The sequence below is a fragment of the Hippocampus comes genome, unplaced genomic scaffold, assembly GCF_001891065.2.
Source record: "Hippocampus comes isolate QL1 unplaced genomic scaffold, H_comes_QL1_v1.1 scaffold76, whole genome shotgun sequence".
Taxonomy (NCBI): Eukaryota; Metazoa; Chordata; class Actinopteri; order Syngnathiformes; family Syngnathidae; genus Hippocampus; species Hippocampus comes.
The window spans coordinates 1,688,178-1,707,331 of record NW_017805277.1 but is presented as its reverse complement, the minus strand read 5'-3'; the positions used below and the strand labels follow the sequence as shown (position 1 = coordinate 1,707,331).

The 19,154-nt window shown below is 41.3% G+C and overlaps 1 protein-coding gene across 12 annotated transcripts in view; it reads right to left on the bottom strand.

The window, feature by feature from the left end:
• LOC109516230 (neurexin-1a) overlaps nt 1–19,154 on the bottom strand; it is a 193,625-nt gene that overhangs the window by 94,631 nt on the left and 79,840 nt on the right. For 10 of the 12 annotated variants that reach the window (XM_019870587.1, XM_019870588.1, XM_019870597.1 and 7 more), the window contains 4 exons: nt 15,249–15,632; nt 7,020–7,223; nt 5,440–5,466; nt 517–639 (listed from right to left, as the gene is read on the bottom strand). In XM_019870587.1, the coding sequence (XP_019726146.1) occupies nt 517–639; nt 5,440–5,466; nt 7,020–7,223; nt 15,249–15,632 (738 nt within the window). The remainder of the gene's footprint in view (nt 1–516; nt 640–5,439; nt 5,467–7,019; nt 7,224–15,248; nt 15,633–19,154) is intronic. The other 2 variants (XM_019870592.1, XM_019870598.1) reach the window with 1 other exon arrangement.

Below are 19,154 nucleotides of genomic sequence, written 5' to 3'. Positions count from 1 at the left end.
ATGATCTAATCTTTTTTTTTAAAACTACACCAACAAAATTAATCCACCCATCCATTTTCTCTCATTAGGGTCACGGGTGAATTGGAGAATATTTCAAAAGACTTTGGGCAAGAGGGTGCACACAACACTGGCCCCCTGTTAATGGCAGGGGACATCCCAAAAACAAACAAACAAACCAAAAAAAAAAAAAAAAAAGAATTTACACCCTATGGAGAATGAAGAGTCTCAAATTAACCTTTCAAGCATGTTGTTTAATTCAAAGCCTGCCACTGTGAGGCAGACCTGCTACCAGTACAATTCATTAAAATAAATGCTCATTTGACCAAATATTAGCAAAAATGGCCCTAGATAGTGGTTTTAGTAAAAATACTAAATAAATAAATAAACAAATAAATATCTAGTGATGGGAAAATGGAGCTTCAAATTTGCTTCATGAACTAGTTGTATTTTGTTCTCTCTATGGGACTCTGTTCAACACTGGGCTGAAAGTACAGAGAAATGCTGGTAAAGAAGTACCTTCAACTGGTGTCAGATCATCTACGGTCAGTGTCAAATTCTTTCCCCTCCTGAAGACACGCACTGTGTGCCACTCATTATCGTTCAGATTCTGACCCGCAAAAATAGTTTCTGGACCTTTGCCTGCAGGACAGTCCGAAAATGGTTAACAAGCATAGACATCTGCAAGGAAGGCATACACTACAGAAATCCTTGGAGAAAATAGTAAAGAAGGTAAAAGGAAAGAAAAAATAAAAGGGGGACAGAGTGGATGAGTTCATTTTTTTCCCAGCAAACGCATAAAACGTGAAGGTTGACATAGTTAATGGTCCATAAAAACACATGATTCTGACTTGCAGTTTGCTGTGCACTATGAGACAAAGAAATACACGAGAACGCTTAAGGAACTCAGATTTTCGAAAAGGAGAGAGGATGTAATCAAGGACCCATATTTAAATGACTATCGCACTGGAAATCGGCCTTGTTAGTGCTTTTAACGAAAAAATACGGACAATTGTAGCTTGCGAGACAGTATCAAAGCAAATTAAATCCCACCAGCAGATGGCAGCAAATGACTGATATCGCACCTCACCAACTGGGCTTCTCCGTGCACTCTCAATTTTTTGTGTCTCTTCAATTCTTTCCAGTAAACAATTTATAAAAGGGGTAACAACAGTGATGTGAAACATAACCATTGTACACGGTTGCAGAATGGCTCATGTACAGCAAAACCAATGTTGCTGTCAAATCAACTGAATCAAAAACAAGAAAACACAGAGTGTGGTTCTATTTTCAATACATTCTCCCACCAATACACGCGAGAACACATTTTTGGGGGCAAAACACAGCATTAGTTATCTGATGTTGGTTACATGCTAATTGAACAAGAAAGTTGTGTGACCATGATGTGTTTTAATAATGAGTGAAAGTGACATGAATTAAAATAATACGACAGTCCTCTGATTCATGCCTTCAGCGAATCCTGAAAACTGGCATTCTAATATTGCATGAAGTGTGTGACCGCTATCAGGCAGGCTGTACATGAGAGGTTACATAGATTCAAGGTGGCAAACACCTCAAGCGTAATCTAATTTAAAATCTGATAAATTAGAGCAACACTGCAAACGGCAGGAAATTTTTTTAAAATCCTTCAAGAGCCTCTCTGCAATTACCACTCACAAGTCACAGAAATCCCTGAATTGATCTGACGAGAGAAGCAAGCAACCTCTTCGAAGATCTTGGAATTCATATCCCGCTCCAGTGTTCTCCCGCTGCGCCCACACAACCAAACACGCGGATGACAATATCCCATTGTGACAGAATTAAATCTCTAGGCTGTGCCCACTGTGAGGCTTATTTTAGATAGGTGCCAGGTTCATTCTCTTCAACTCCTTTTATGGCTATTTATGCTCTCTTTTTCAGCAAGTTTTAAACCCCTGATGCAATGCATATGCAAATTTGAGGATGCCAAAGTTCTGGGACACATTCAATCTTAGAGGCCCAGTTCTGCTTTGTAAGCACTAAACACACGGGCAGGATTGGAACTGGAGAGGGATTAACGGCCAGAGATATGAAATAATGGAATAGAGTAGGACTTGAAAGTGTACTTGATCGTTGTCTTCCATCTTTCTGCCCTTGTTGCTCTCCAGGGGGAGAAAAAAGGAAGCAGGCAAAGAGGCCAATTTACATGACACCACACTGCATCCCCTGCCTTTCTGTGTGGTTGTGCGTCTGACATGAAAGGCCAATGTGTGTGCGGCATCCAGCCACAAGGAATCTTCACTTACGGTGATCTATCTGCAGTGATGGACCCACAGCGATCTCTTGCCGCCTCGTTGGCTTCCGTGCCCAAGGGAACAGCAGAGAAGTATGGTACAAGGGCACCAAGAGAACATGTGATTATCCAGTCAATCAACTCGGGCTGGCAAAATGACAAGCCAGACGCTGGTGCTGCCCGGCCCTACATCGCTACTCGCTCAGGTGGAGGAAAGAGGCTGACTGATCAGCAACCGCTGGATTGCTGTCAAAAGCAGACATCAAAGTCTGTGCGGGTGGTGAGGAAAGCCTAGTGGGTCACACCAGGCAACCTACTTGTCTGATAAATGTTAAGAAGCATTGTGAAAATGTTCCATCACGTAAAGGTCGCCAAACAGGGCCAATCAGTCTATTAAGTTCTCTTTAGTGAATTAGTACTCAAAAAGAACTTGCTCATTAAAGCAAGTGCCACTGACGTTAATTACACCAAAGTCTGGGTGGACATTTGGTCCATGAAATCTGATGTTTGTTTTTACTCATCAGGCATGTGAGTCAATACAGTATATATCACCATAAGCGGCCTTTGAAAAGTCATCATTTCATTCCCCCAAATCTGACATTTTCAGTTGAACTTCATGTTGATTGTATTGAGTAGATGTTATGCTGTTTGAAATGCATATTGGTCGAGCTCCCGCCCTTTTTTTTTGTACGGTAAATACAAAGAGCAAAACAGATGAGCTTGCTGACATGGAGTTTTTGGTTATTTTTCAGTTTTGCTAACGTTAGGATTTAATAAGCACGTTGGACAATGTACTGTCCAACAAATATGTTAAGAATTTGGAAAAAAAAACATTCCTGTCAATCGATATTTTGCAACGACAGAATGGGCATGTTAAGCTTGGCAACATCTAATGACACACAAAATATGAAATTATGCGACCAAAGAGTGAATATTTATCCTGCAACTATCTTCTGGTTCAGCCTCAATAAGACAAAATGCCATCTGTCATTATGTCACTGGAAACAGAATGTTTCCAAAAGGCACAATTTCCCATAATGGCAAACATGCAGACATTTTTAGGGCTAAGTCGTAAGATTTATGTCTTTCAATTGCAAACAAAATTTCCACGCATTTGAATGACTTAGAATTCAACATAAACAGGCCAATAAACATTATGTTCTGTATATTCCTCCATCAAACGTAAAGGAAACAATTAAGAAACAGAGGGCTATGTAAAAACCTTGTAAATCTAATGTGTTTTGAACAATGACCGATTTATATATTCAGCATTACACTGAGCAAGAGGTTCAGACACGTTATCCCATTTAAATGACAGGCATGAAGTTTATGTGCTTGAGGCTATCGCAAACCTGTGAATTTTAACTTATTAACCAGATATTCAGATTTTCTTTCCTTCTTTCATATTTTTCTGCATTTGACCAATATTGTATACCGGTATATCAAATATTGCACCAAAGATCAGTTGTCAGGGGCACTTTGGCGTACTATAAAGAGCTTATTGTATGAGCCAATAGTGGCCAATATAATAACCTCTCTCCCTGCAATGTTGGTGAAGCATGGAAGCAGGAGACCATCTGGAGCCAGACAATTTAAGCTTCTGTGTTTTGGTTTGCTCTGGCTTGGTACACGTTCTGAGTGTTTATGTAAGTCAAAATGGCAGCGTTTTCTTCTGACAGCTCGCAGCAGCCCCAGGGAGTCCTTAATTGACAGTGAGTTGCAGCTGAATTTTTCTCAACTACCAAGCTGACCAGAACCGCAGCGCCTGACACTGCACATTAATTAACAAGTGGGAGAAAGAAGAGGCTGAAAAATAACAGCGAAGCTAATAACCGTGGAAAAGAAATGAATTTGATAAGAACTAAATAAAAATGGTAATCTCCCCAAATTTCAATTTCCTATGTCCTGGGACATAATTTGGTATGGCTCTTCAATTTTTCTTTGCGTCATTTCACCATTAGTTATTTCCCCTAGAATAGCCATTCTGAAAAAATATACTTTGCATTTTGTTTTTATTTATGATGCAAACTATAAAGCTAGACAATCCATGAAGAATATAGTTTTATTTCAAATTTCATTGATGTATGACAATAACAGTTATGGTATTAAAAAACAAAATCCTACTACTAGTCCAAATACTGCTAGCAAAGAATAACCCGGATTTTGTGTGGAGACAGTACGCCTTCACGGTATCATCATAAACCAAGAATGACCTTTTAAAGCATTGAAACGGGGAATTAGAGCTGTGAGCTTTTCATTTGCATACACAAACAAGGGAGGCATCCAGGAGGCATGAGCGATGCTATTTAGCATTTAGAAAGGTGGTAAGAGTGGCTGGCCCGCAGAGGCGTGTCTAGAGGTCACTTCACATGATGCAACGTTTGTTGTGTAAGGGCCACTTTCTCATCATGACCTTTGGAATACGGACGACCGAATTCAAGAATATTAAACCCCTGCAGAGTATTTGTGGGGACAGGCTAGGATTTGATTTCATTCATCATTATCGATGATATTGATAGCATGTACATCTCTTAGAATCATTAAACAGGAAAAGAGGTCATACAATATTGCAATATGTTACTTCTTTGTTGAAACACACATACTCACAGATGCACACATGGCAATGATCTATTCTTGCACCTTCGTCTTCAAACATTTCTTTCTGCTCCGTGAGCCAAGTTAATGAGAACAATAAAACCACACACTGTATTTCCTGTATATGTGCCATGTATAGCTTCATCAATTTACAACCAGTTGGTAATACTGGAGTCAAAGGAAAAGAAAAGAAAAAGGTGACATGTACCTTCTGCATGGCGAAAACAACTGAAATAAAACTGGGGTTTTGGGGGGGTTTGTTTGATTGTGTTAAATAAAATTACAGAATATCAATAGAAAGGCACAGTACTGCATGGTTCTCTTTGATTACAACCTCACCCTTTTCTCCGTTCTGGTGAACCTCTTGTTCTATTAATAATTGCAATGCAAGATGCAAGTCAGATACATCTTATGAGGACTTTTGAATGTCATTTATAGTGGCTGCAGAAAAGAAATAGTATGTCCTTTATAACCGGGCTGCTATATCACCAGGACTCTAGTACATGAATGCCGAGAAAAGTAGAGTACTGTAAAAGAAGAGCTATAGAAGAAATGAAATGTGAGCAGTAACTTACTGGAGGTACAGTTTATCCTGACACAATCTAGATGGGGAAGAATAGATGAGAGATAAATTCATCTTTCAACATTGCAGCTGCAGACATCAGTAAAGTATACAGTCCACCTCTCTGGGGACATACACACGGACGCTGACCGTCCTCTGATGCTCTCGCCCATGGCCTCCAGCTGCAACATGACCACTTAAGTGCTGCAGTAGTCATGACAGAGGAGCAAAACATGGTCTATGGGATTAGCCAAAACAAATGACAACAATAGTTTTTCATGCCGAATAAGAATATGTATGATTGTTTAGTCTTTGTATTTTAGGTGGATCATTTGCAATTACATTACATATTATGAGAGCATGAGATTTTTGGTCAGAGTCAGACAGAGCCAGCCAGGCAGCTACGTCCATCCTTTCCTACCGAAACATGAGTTGTATACTGGAATAGCGATATTATGATGAAATAACCATCTACATTTGAAGCAGTTCTGTTATATAGTTCAGCCATTTTATTACAGCACATTAAAATTACCGTCATCTTGGGTTTCTGCCTCAATGTAATGTACACTGGATAGCACGAGTCCATTCTTACACCAATGACTGGAATTCAAGGTAACAATAACGTCTATGTGTGTCTGTGTTCTAAAGCTATAAAAGACAAAAGTGTACAAAAGAAGTAACCTGACTTTTTGTAGTTCCTTTTCCAGCGTGCTGGATTGTGGTCTTAATTCTACCACAGCAGCTCTAGTTGTCAACTTCCATGACTGACTTACAGTAAGCCGCGGGCACACAGGCTTTATCTTACGTTTCCTTTTTACCTCCCTGGTTGCAAAAGCTCAGCTCATGTTGCGCTCTGCGATAGGTGACCCAGTTCGAAAACCCCCTCCCTGCCGTCTTTTCTGGCCCTGCCTGTCGTGTGTTGTCAACCGCAGCAGAAAAGTGGGAGCAAACAGCCAGAGACCGACACTTGCCTGCCCTACAGGAAATGCACCAATTTTAAAGATGGGCATAAAAGTCCACCAAGTAATATATATGCTTATTGTTAGTTTATCCGTTTGGTCGGAGGGGTGTGGGCAGTGGCCTATTTTTTTGTCATAGCTTTTTGTAATTTCATTGATTTGACCAACTGCGTTATTTCCTTTGTTTTGGAATCTACCCATCCATCCATCCATCCATCCATCCATCCATCCATCCATCCATCCATCCATCCATCCATCCATCCATCCATCCATCCAACCCATTTAACCGACCGATCTATCCATCAATCCATGCATAAGGTGTAACTGCAAATAAAATTGCACCATAACGGGTCTCAGACAAACATGCCAATGAGGAATACATTGCTGGAATAAGTGGCGAGCATTTCCTTGCTGGGCAAAGGCAGCTGCGAGTTCAAGTGGCAGTAAGCAGAGAGCCGCAGACTCTTGCCATTGAAAGCTTTACACCATCTCCTTCTATTCAAGATTGTCAATGTGTAATAATAATGGAATCTGTGTGATGTACAGTGCATTTGAAAGAGTTGTCAGGCGTAATTTAGCTCAATTTGACGCATGACGTTGCTGCTGCAGAGAGGATACACGCTTGGGTCGCTACCTAAATTGACAGTCAGCCGGACGCGGCCGCTCTCCAGCTCCAGACGCAGGGTGTCGGCAGAGTCCCGAGAGGTGGTGGCGATTAGGATACCATAGGCTCGCTGGGATCGGAAGCGCATCGAAACATCTTCAGCTTCGGTGTGCATCACCACCGGCAGCTGGACCTTCATAAACTTGCTGCCGTCGTAGCTGAGGACCGTCGCCTCTGCAAATAGATTCATGAGAGGGCCAAAAAGAAATGTAGAATCAGTGATACAAAATGGGGATGTTTTATCACAAATCTGGTCTACGAGTTGGCCGAAGGGGCTATTATACAAGCACTTTGCAACCCAATCAGTTTTCACTGTTGTTATTCCCAAATGCTCATGGACCCTCCTGCATTCTTTCCCAATCTTTATCCAAGGACAGTGTTGCCAACCTTTTTTGAGTCATAGAAACATTGGCAAAATTTCACAGAACACCACTAAACAAAAGTGGCACGAGAAGTATATATACTGAAATAACATCAACATCTCATTTTAGACACTTTTGATAAAGTATAGAAGCGCAAAAGTGAATGATATTGATTGCTCTGCCTGTCACTATATGTTGATTGCATAGACAGGTGAACAAAGATACAATATTTGCTAGAAATACATTTTCCGCACAATTGCCGGTAAGTGAAAGTGTACAATTTCCCGCGGCACACCTGATGATCTCGAAGGGCACACAAAACTGCCATCGCATAGGAGTTGGAAATCGCTGCCCTAGGAAGCTGTGATGTACTGACCAGTACTGCAGTCATACATTTTATTCATTTATTTATTTTAGCACGGCATTTTGTTCAAAAACAGCTTGATGAAAGCAATGCCAAGGAAACAATGTTGTTTATTTGTATATAAAGCGTGTACAGCTCAAACCTGAATAAGAATGTGGCCTTCTACATGTGCCACTCAGCCGAAAGCGATTTGCTTCGAAAGACATTTGTGACTCACAGCACAGAATAATAGATCGCCATTGCTCAGGATTACTCATTGTCTCAAAAATGGTGTCTAAACAGACTGTAAGTTTGAATAGGTATTGAAATTCTGACATGCAGTATTTGTCTCCGTGGGTGGAAGCAAGCCGTTATGAAGGGGAAACACATTCAGAACTGGCGAGGACATGATCATGTTCCTTGAACTAGCATAGTAAAGGAAATAATGGGAACTCAAATCAAATCAAATGACTGAAGCCTTGTATCCACGTGTTTTGTGCGTCACAGCGACAAAACTGCAAAGGGACATCGATGGAGACACAATATATTAGGATCAACATGATCTGTGTTTGTCTGTGAACCTTAAATATTGAGCGTCTGCTCATTGCCGCTGCATTTACTCAACGCATTATGCCGCTGTCTGGAGAGATGTCAAGGAGATTGTTTAACGCTGGCAGGAATTTGTAACAGCATTTCCGAGAATGTAACTAAACCACAACCCAATAACAAAGCCATTATTGCTCTTGCGGTGCTGAGCCGCACAGTTCAAAGGGGAGGGAGATTGAGAGTTTGGGGGTTATAGGGTATCACTGTCTCACACACCACCTCATCATCACTTTTCAGTCACACAAAGGCACATGTCACATCCATCCCTTCCGGAGTGACTCAGTCACATTTCTCACCCAAATCCAATTTCTCCACGCCTCTCCTGGGGTACCCTGCAGATGACAGGGGTGTGTGACAAACGAGTCACGCTGCTTCCTAACAAGCTGACACAGCAGAGAGTAGCGTTTGAAAACTGTCGGGGAAATGATGGGAAATACGGAGTTCAAAGTCCTAACACTTGGAAAATGCTTGCTCCCGGAAGACATTTACTGTTGTTTGCTCCGCTTTACACATAGTACATGCTGGCTCACGGTATTTGATGTATTATCATTAGTTCCATTGTCAGTCCTGCTTCGGTTTATGCTATATCTGTAAAAATAGGATGTATCGAATACTGTACACCGTTTCATACACCTCAGTGTATCGTACAAAAACAACTCAAGAACATACAATCCAAAATATTTGGAGCAATGGCTTTGATATAGAACAGCCTTGTTTCCCTTTTTAATTCACACTTGATTACCACAAGTGGCTGCGATTATGCCGGAAACCATCTGAGACTCGGACCATGAAATTGGTGTTTTTAATCACTTCAACCCTGACGTCACCTTTCAACTATTCAAGAAGCATAGACGAGCAAAGTCCAAATATGTGTCAAGATGTGGAGTATAATATGGGGAAATCATGGCATTATCCAAAGTGAGCATCACTCAAAAATCCAATCCTGAAGTGGAGTTGTTTTCCGTGGCCCTTCCATTGTAAATAAATTGAGGGGAATGAGGCTGTCATTGTGTCCGACAGGAGACTGTCACAGGCCTGATGGAAGCCACCAAAATAACCAAGCATTCCCTTTTTCACATGTAAAACACAAAACACCATTGTTGTGTGTGCTTTTCAGAGGAGTCAGCATGTGTTTGCATCCCGTGTGATGTGACAAATTAGGCTTTGATACTAACAAGGGGAAGGAATGGCAGACACTACACAGTTTGGTTTTTTTTTTCCCTTCCGTTCTCCCCTCAGGAGAAGACGCTCTGCAGGAAGGGGAGCTGTCAACTGCATGTCACAGGATTGTGATGTGCATGCCAAGGTACCGGGGCACCAGGTCCAATCCAATTTACATTTTACTGGGGAACAACTGCCAAAGGCTTTGGGAAACTATGTTCAGGATGAAAAAAAAGGAAATGACAATAGGATACCATAAACAATTTAAAAACGGTGTACTCTTTAGCACAGCATTCTTGAAACATGCCCAATCAAATAAGTAGACTTCTAATGATTCAGTATGCACAAAGAAACATCTGCAACTTGACAGGACTCCTGCAGAGTCTGTATATCTTTACAGTTGCTGGCACAGATTTGTCTCTGCATGGCCACCTATGTGTAGATGGCCATGCAGAGTTTGTTGCACAAATTAGGTTGCTGCACTGTCGTCATGAATTATTCCAGTGTTTTCCAACCTTTACTGAGCCAAAGCACATATTTCACATCGGAGAAAAATTAACAGCACACTACTTAGCAAAAGAATTGACACAAAGTGGACACATAGGTTTAACATGTACCTTCTGTCAGCTACTCTAGTGGAAGAACTTCTGATTTTTCTGCCTGTTACTATATGAGATTGGCATTGGTCGATTAACGATTTTTTTAAAAATAAATAATTTGTCCAAGGCGGCCCGATAGTCCAGTGGTTAGCATGTCGACTTCACAGTGCAGTGGTACCGGGTTTGATTCTAGCTCCGGCCTCCCTGTGTGGAGTTTGCATGTTCTCCCCGGGCATGTGTGGGTTTTCTCCGGGTACTCCGGTTTCCTCCCACATTCCAAAAACATGCATGGCAGGCTGATTGAACACTCTAAATTGTCCCTAGGTGTGAGTGTGGGCGTGGATGGTTGTTCGTCTCTGTGTGCCCTGCAATTGGCTGGCAACTGGTTCAGGGAGTCCCCCCGCCTACTGACCAAAGACAGCTGGGATAGGCTCCAGCACCCCCCGCGACCCTAGTGAGGATAAAGCGGTTTGGAAAATGAATGAATGAATGAATAATTTGTCCAAATAATTGACAACGGACAATTTTCTACGACACACTTGATCACCTATCACGGAAAAAAACAGTGTGCATACTGGTTGTGAATCACTGGATTATTCGGTCCCTCTTTCTGAATCTGGAACTTTAATCTCAAATTCTTAAATTTGGACAAAGAGCAACGTTGGGCAGATGGAGAATGAATATGACAACTATTCTCATTTATAGCCACTTAAGACCCTTACACTATAAGTAGTTAAGCAGTTTGAATAGTGACTAACAATTACTTTGTTTTATGTGGACCCCCAATTTGGATTTTGCCTAGATAGGCTTACATTCTGTATTATACTCATTTACATCGTAAATTACTGTTGATGGTGCACCTGTGAGCTTTCTGGCAGATTAATTTATATTATTATGGCTAATTTATACATATGTCAACCTAATGCATCTATACCTGGAATTAATTGCTTATTCCAGATTACAGTAGTAAATTCCATTCCTGCAGTAATTTACCTATGTGACCTGCTTCTGCCTCTGACTGATCAAAAACCTACGTTTAATGCAGACGTTTGCTGCACTCGGCAATGGGGAGTGTCATATCTCATTAGGGAATATGTGCGTGTCCTGCAACAAGCCATCTGGTAGCCTGCCTCGGCTTTACACAAATATTTGTGCTAATTAGCAACTGGATTAACAATGGAAGGGTAGACATTTAGGAGGCAAGAGCAAAATTGCTTTGTCTGCTTAATTAAAATCTCTCAAAACAGGGCAAATAGCTTCATGCCTCACTCGAGAAGCCCCACCCCCTGCTCCTGCAGCTGCGTCGTCGTCGTAGTAGTCCTTCAACGACACCATATGTAATTGCTGTACTTTGCCACCGGGGGGTACACCATGCTCGGCTAAGTGAGAGCCGGAGTAATTCTTTTGACAGCTCCTCTGCCTACTGGTGCCTGCTGGATCCGACAAACATCACGGCAATCTGGAGCCATCAAAACAGCTGGCAGCAGGCCTGTGCTCCTCTGTTCCTACTCACTGCCACACTAATGCCAGTGTCTGAGCCGACACAGCCAGAACACGAGAGATGAGCATCCTGGCCAAAACAGTAAGACACTTGAATGTGAGAAGAAAAGGAATAACTGTGGCAATAAACTGTTGGCTGTGAAGATGCGACACTTTCTTTTCCATTTGCCGGAATTTCCCATTGAAGTAAAAGCGGACTCCGCCTTTGTTAGCCCAAAAAAACACTCTCTGCAAAAGCTATTATCTTTCAGAAGTGAAGTAAGAAAATAATCTGAATGCAGGGGCCATTCCACTTCCCTCATGTACAATACCCATATTCCTGTCATCTAATTAGTCAAAAGTGGAGCACACATGTGGAGGAAAGGCAGAGCGGAGCAATGCAGAGCAGAGACGAGCAAAGCTCAACTGGCACATTCAAAAGAGATGTCGGATGTTTGCTTCCAAAACACTTCTATTAAATATATCATGTTGTGCTGGCACAGCATTAATGCTCCTTCTCTTTGGGTCAAGCGATTACCACTGTCTGCTATTTCCATGTTCAAGTGCCATTGTAATTCAGCGTGATTGTTCCGCAGCTGCAGATGATGTCAGGTGTGACGTCACCCATTGGTTTGTAGATATTTCAATGGTGAACACGGCTGTTTGTGGCTGTATGCTCACTGGTTTGATATCCACGGCAAAAAGATTTGAGAGCAAAGAGGGTGTGAGCGCCCATCCATCTCTGATTTACGTTCTCATACTAGCCACATTTCAACAGCGCAACTTAAACTAGCTTTACATGGCTACAAGAATGAGAGCAAGAAGGCGAAAAATCATGTTGAAATTGGATGATTTATGGGTAATGAGACTTGATAGCACAAACGCAAAAACAAAATGCGAGATCACGCCAGTCTGTCTTTGACCTGGAAGTGTCAGTACAACCATCTTGTCATGGAATCTATGATAATGATGAAGAACGGTTTCCAGTGAGGAAACCTGAAGTGTATTGCACCATGATAACGTTGTCACATGCTTCACCTCTTTTCGACATTTGCCTTGATTATTCATATTTTAATTTGTGCATGAATATGCATTGCACAGTTGATGTAAAAAGTAGAAAATAACTTCTGTACAGTTGTATTGTATGAATTGGTGCTGTTATTAATTATCCTCATTCCCATTGCTTTTGTTGCTATTGATCCATGTACAAGGGAAATACAGTATACTGTATACTGTACTATGGAAATACTCATAGTCCCCAGAGCATATTATCATAATGCAAACTACATGTCTAAAATTGCAATCAAAACTATACCGGTACTCCAATTTTAATTGCTCACTCTATTAACATAAATAAGCCAAAATATTGTATTACAGCCTTTCTGTAAATGATATTAGCAGCAGAAAGATTCGGCCCACTCACAAGGTGATGGTTGTTATTTTGATCGAGCTACATTTTGATCAAGCATGTCAGACTAAAACTAATCTGCTGGTCAAAGGCCAACAAGCTGATGTAGGCAGAAACGCACTGCCACAACCTTGCTGAGCTTTGCACTCAGCACAACCCAAACACACACAGCATCTCTGTAATTCAGAGAGATCTATCAAAACTATAAATCCATAACACAAGAGAAAATGAATATGTTCCCAGTAAAAGCATTTGTACTGCTGTTTTAATGCAGTATAGCCTACAGAGCGTTGCATAGTCAGCCAAGAGTCTGAACTTGAAGACTTCGCTCACTTCTCTTATGTCTTTCCTCCAGAGGAAAAATTATGAGTATTCTGTGCCAGGTCTGGCCACAGCTGAGTGGCCCGATGAGTTAAAAGGTTAGCAGAAGACAGCCAATTTGCAGGCTATTGTGCATGCTCGATATGACTGCCAGTGTGCCTCAGCAGTGCATCCGTCACCTGCCATTCAACAAGTCCTACACTCAACACACATACAAAACCTGACTCTTTATGTGTGCCTTGCAGCGGCATGTTAAAATGATCTTTTCTTCAAATAAATCTGTTTTTGTCCATGTTCCAAAATCAGGATCATTGATTTTGAAAAAATAAAACAACACCAAACTTTCCGCTACCAAAATAATTATACATTAAAGGCATAACATTCATTCTGCTTCAGACGGTTGACACCGTCTGAAGCAGGGTCAGCAAAGCTTGCAATACTCCTGCTCTACGAGCCGGTTTTTCTTTGGCTTTTGCGTGTTTTTGACGCTAGCACAGATGGACACAATTGATGACAAAAAAAAAAGGGATAATAACCATCCATCCAAATATGGTTTTACGGCATAGCAAAGTGTTATACAAGACTTGGCAGCATAGTGCCACACAATCATACCTTGGCTTATAAATGTAATTAGTTCTGTGAAGATGCTTGTAATTCAAATCAATCAAATCTCAAATCAACTTATGCCATTGCAATGAATGGAAATGCCGTTAATCAGTTCCGGGCCCCCCCAAAAAACGCCACTAGATTTTTTTGAATAGCACACATAGTAATGTACAGTACTGTACTATCTAAATCAAATTGTAATAGCATAATCAAATATAACTGAAAGAAATGAATGTCTGGACCAGGGACCCAGCTTCAGACAATCATCATCATCGTCGACTGCAATCCAAAGCCAGTCCTGAACTGCACCATGCCATCAGATCGACTTGCGCTGTCATAGAGTCGCCTCCAAACCGCATGAATGCACTCTTGCTTTTATCTGAACCATATTCCTATACGAGTTCCTGCACCAGCATCCTCATCTGTGCTCCTGCTTTGTTCACCTCACCTGTCACCTACTAGAATCCCACACCTGCACTCCTCATCTGGTAAAGTCTGTCCACATTAGGCTCCCTTGGCCCCATTCATCAGTGGACTTAATAAAACATTGTCACGACAATCTGCCTGTCATCCCATGTTGGCTCTTTGGTCCTCCTCCTCATGTCATGGACAGGTATGCACCTCAATCAATCAAACTTTATTTATGAAGCGCTTTTCATACATGAGAATGTCATTCAAAGTGCTTCACACAATTAAAATCACCCCACAGCACCACTGTCCACAAGGGTGAAAACAAGCATAAGCAAACACAATATAAAAGGAAAAGAGCAATGACCTAAGGACCTGAGGCTAGGTACAGGGCATCTCGTGAGGAAACACCATCTCACGGAGCCGTCTGTACCAGTACCAGATTGCGGGGCACACTTTGCAAAATACCTGCACACAAAACACGAAATTCAAACAAAACATGAATGTATATGATATGGTGAAGTTTGCTGTCACCTTCAAGTGCCGGAGTGTAAGACACACACCTCCCAATCCCGTCTCTTGACTCCCATGGTTGTTACGATTTAGTCACACATCTCATTATTATTGATTGTAATTACGGTATGTGTTTTTTTTCTGTAAGCGAAAACTCTTTTTACACTTGTATCACAATTAAAAATGTTAAAATGATTGACATAATTTTGACTCTTTAATTATTGAATTGCCATTATTTTTGTGGGTAATTCATAGTTTTGAAAACAAAAAAAAACCCAAAAACATTAGCATGCCAGAAAAAAAAGAAACGTCTCAGAACCTTACAGAGAAAAATGATTGGGTCATTGTTCAGTGCTGACAACATTTCAACCACAGCTAGGAAGGACATCCTACCTCTTTCACAAGAGCGACCCAGGTATCCAGTACCAGAGCAGTCGCACACATATCGGTTCCAGCCTTCCCTGCAGATGCCGTTGTTTTGACAAGGATTGCTCAAACACTGTTTGGGAGGCTCCTTGGAGCACGAAGGCTTGACTCCAGCAGCCTTCTGAATTTCAGCCAGACGCCGTACATCTTTACTCTGTCCATCAATAAATAGATCCCGAATGCAGCCAACGTAACCGTAGTTAAGCAGAGCTGTCCACACCTCAGTGGGGAACACCAGGCCCATTTTGTTCTCAGGCAGGCCCCCAAGGTAAAGATGATCATCCAAGTCCAGAATTTCACTCTCTCCAGGGGCTGTATAGGCAGTTCGGAGGGTGTTGATAGAGATGGTACCTAAAAACAGAGACAGATGGATATTTTTAAGTCAGGTGTGAAATCCAGAAAACTCAAGGAAAGGCGTCCAATGGAGACTTTAGCTTAATAGGTGTTATCTGTTGAGACAGGGTCAGGGCTTTCTTCATTTAGAAAGACTGATGAATGTTGATAAGATATATTCATCATGAGGCGGCTAGTCTATTAACTGCTTAATCCCGTATCCCTAGCATCCTCCTCTCAATTTTCCCTGGATTCCTCATAACACATCTCATTTATCTTAAAGGAGCTGTCATTAAGAAAAAAAAAAGTGTGTGAGAGAGTGCAGAGGTGAATAAAAATGTGGCGCCCCTTCAATCATTTTAGCCACTCCAAAAAAAAAAAGCCATCTTTTTGGACTTGATTAACGGTCCGCAGAGTTTTTTCACTCAGTCTCTCCTTCTGTTACCCTCTCCAACATAAACCTGCAACAAGAGGTTTGTGTGTTGCTCCACCATGATTTATTGCTCTCATTCAGGTTTAATTCTCGATCTGGAGAACGGTAAACAACAGCGGACATGACTGGACTGTTAAGTTTAGGAAAGAAAGGCCTTAGTGTGAAAATTGGATTGCGTGATTAATTTGTACACGGATCTGTTACTCTTAGTTTAGGTGCCATTGTGGATCTTTAATTAATAACCACTGCCTGCACTTCCCGCATTCAGTAATCTATACAGCAGGTTTCTGCCTGGAGAAAACAGCGGAGAAATCGGCTAAGGATGCTACACAATAATATAGCCATAAAATAATAATTTGCATTTTGAGTGGCAGATGCTTGCAATTGAAGATATAAGGGGGTAATAGTCTATTGCCTCTGGCCAAATGTCTTCACTGTTTGTTGTGAAATGGGAGCAGAGCTTTTAAGTTACTTTTCTTCTCAAACTGTTTGTGTTAGGTTGGGAGATTTGGAAGCCCTGAAGCCCATATTAATTTTCTTCAGGGCTTTATGGCATTTTATGGACACACTAAACACTAAATGGGGCCTTTCACATTTTATTACACCTACCATTAGCATGCACATATGTGAATACTGTATCATATTAATTGTATGTATGATAAATATGCTCAGTATCTTGTTAAATTTCTACTTGCGTCATGAGATGATCATATTAAATATTTCTCTTTGTTCAAGATGAGTCAGCAATGTTTTGCAAACAATTACAATGACTGAGAGAACATTGGGGGACCAGTGGTGGAATTATTAACCTCATCCCACCAACATGTTGTAGCCCGTTTCCAGGGTGTTGGCCCCAGACATCTGTTCCAACGCTTCCCCGCCACCGCCGACTGTCCCTGCTCTTTCTAGCCACATCTGTTGTGACTTCCAAGCTTTGCAGACTTGGCAAGGGCCACCCGTTACATAGCCAGAACAGCTCCCTTCAGGTTACAGCTAATGAGCACACTATATCAAACTCATTAGTGAAAAAAAGTTTTTCCACATCCTAGAGCAGGTACTTAACTCAAGCGTCAACATTAGTGTGGTCAATGTGGTTAGTGATGGGAGTATCCACCTTCACGTTTGTGCCTGACCCCATTAAACTGTGTGACAAGCTCAGGATGACATAGTTAGAATGTAACCATGAATTAAAAATGTTTCAATTCTGTAAAAGTGACTGTTGACTAACCATGTCGTGAAAACAATTAGGAAAAAATGGAGCACACTTCGTAATTCAGTTCAAAATATGCAAAAGGATCCTTCTGCATGCTGTGTATTAGCTGAAGTGACATTTGCTCAATTGACCATAGATTTTACCAACAGTCAATCATCATTATTAATTATTATTATTATTGTTTTTTTTTTTTTTTTTTTTGGTCAAATGCCCATTCCCATGGCATGGCCAATGATCCGCATCCTTTGTTTCTTACATCCACACCATCACTTGATGACTTCTTTACAATTCATTACATGTACATGTGAATGCTATTATTTTATGAATAATCAAACAAGGATGTTTTTTTTTTTCAGAGGTAGGCTTTCTAAATTGATGCAAGCGGGAGACAAGAGGTTGTAAGCATATTTAAAAGATGGGTTCCGAGTGCTCTGCTTTCTTGTCACAGTCCCGCATAGGAAGTGTACAAACACGGTCTTACTACATTGTCGAAAGGCACTCGAGAATCCTTTGGGGATGTGTGCCATCACCAGGCAAGTAGCACGTGGACCGTAACGCATATGCACAATTTAGGACTATGTTTGGAACATCATTCATCGCCAAAAGGTTTCAGGCATGTGCGTGTGTGAATGCTGCAGAGCATAAAAGAGGAGGAGATGGATCTAGTACGAGATGGGAACATGGAGATAAAGATGTCTCTGTAAAGAGCATGGAGGACGAGAGAACAATGAAAGAAAAGATGAACAATGAAGTAAGCAGAGGATAAACGACGACACTTGATCAAACTAACAATGCACACCGTACAGCTCAGTGAATAATGATGATGAAGCTCTCTAAATTTCAAAGGCTTCAAGAGGGTTGACCCTTCCCCTATTATTAAACGAGAAAGTAGGGCTCACATACTTTCTGCATCAGCAGTCGGCCGCAACTTGGCATGATACCTCCTAACCCCACTCACACATCCCCAAAATGTGTTAAACCGAGGATTACTACAATCCAGTTAGGACGATACGGCCAAATCTCTCTATGTGATTGGATTCTCGGTAGGGAGAGAGCTCCAGTGATGTGTTGCCTCTGTCAGTGTGGATGCGCGTGTGGTCATATTTCGAACGGGTGCGTGTGTGGCAAAGGTGCGCACACTGTGGCAGGAAGAGGGATCCACAATGGAGCGATGTCCATATATCTGTGACCGACACCACTCTCATGCCCAGAAGCCCTCACTTAAAAGATGAGTGTCACTTAACGTCTCTAATGTGTTGAGGTTACAAGATGCAGCCGGAGTCCATTCACAGATCTGCTTCCTGTAGGAAGAGCCTGAATGCGGTCGAGATCATTATCCACTATTGTCAAGGATGCAGCTCAAGTGTTGCTCATAGAAGACCCGGCTGCGGGATAATTACGTTGGGCTCTTGTGGTGCACTTGAGTTTTGAGTCAGTCTTGAGTATTAATAGAACATTTGACGAGTGGCAAATTGCACCATATGCTTCAGGTTTATCGCTACCACTTGATTTGTGAATGTTTACTGTATTATAAAATACTGCTTTAATTTAATGAAATATTAAATTGCAATGTGAACTGAAAATTGGAACTCTTATAGCAGTGCGGCGTTCTCGACTATTTAAACAAAGTACCGGTAATACAATAGAACACAACCTCTTCCATGACCCTAGTTGAATGTTGATTTCCTTTTTTTGTTTTTTTTAAGCCACATTAGTACCGTTAAGTACATTAAATTGTTTCAGACTCAAATGGCCGGCATTGACAGTTTTGAAATAGGCCATTCATTGAAGGCATGCCTTATAATCCAAAGTGCCTTGTAGTGCAGAAAATATGGTACTTTTGGGGCATTTTGAGGTTCTGATTTATGCTTTCCTTTAAATATATATATATATA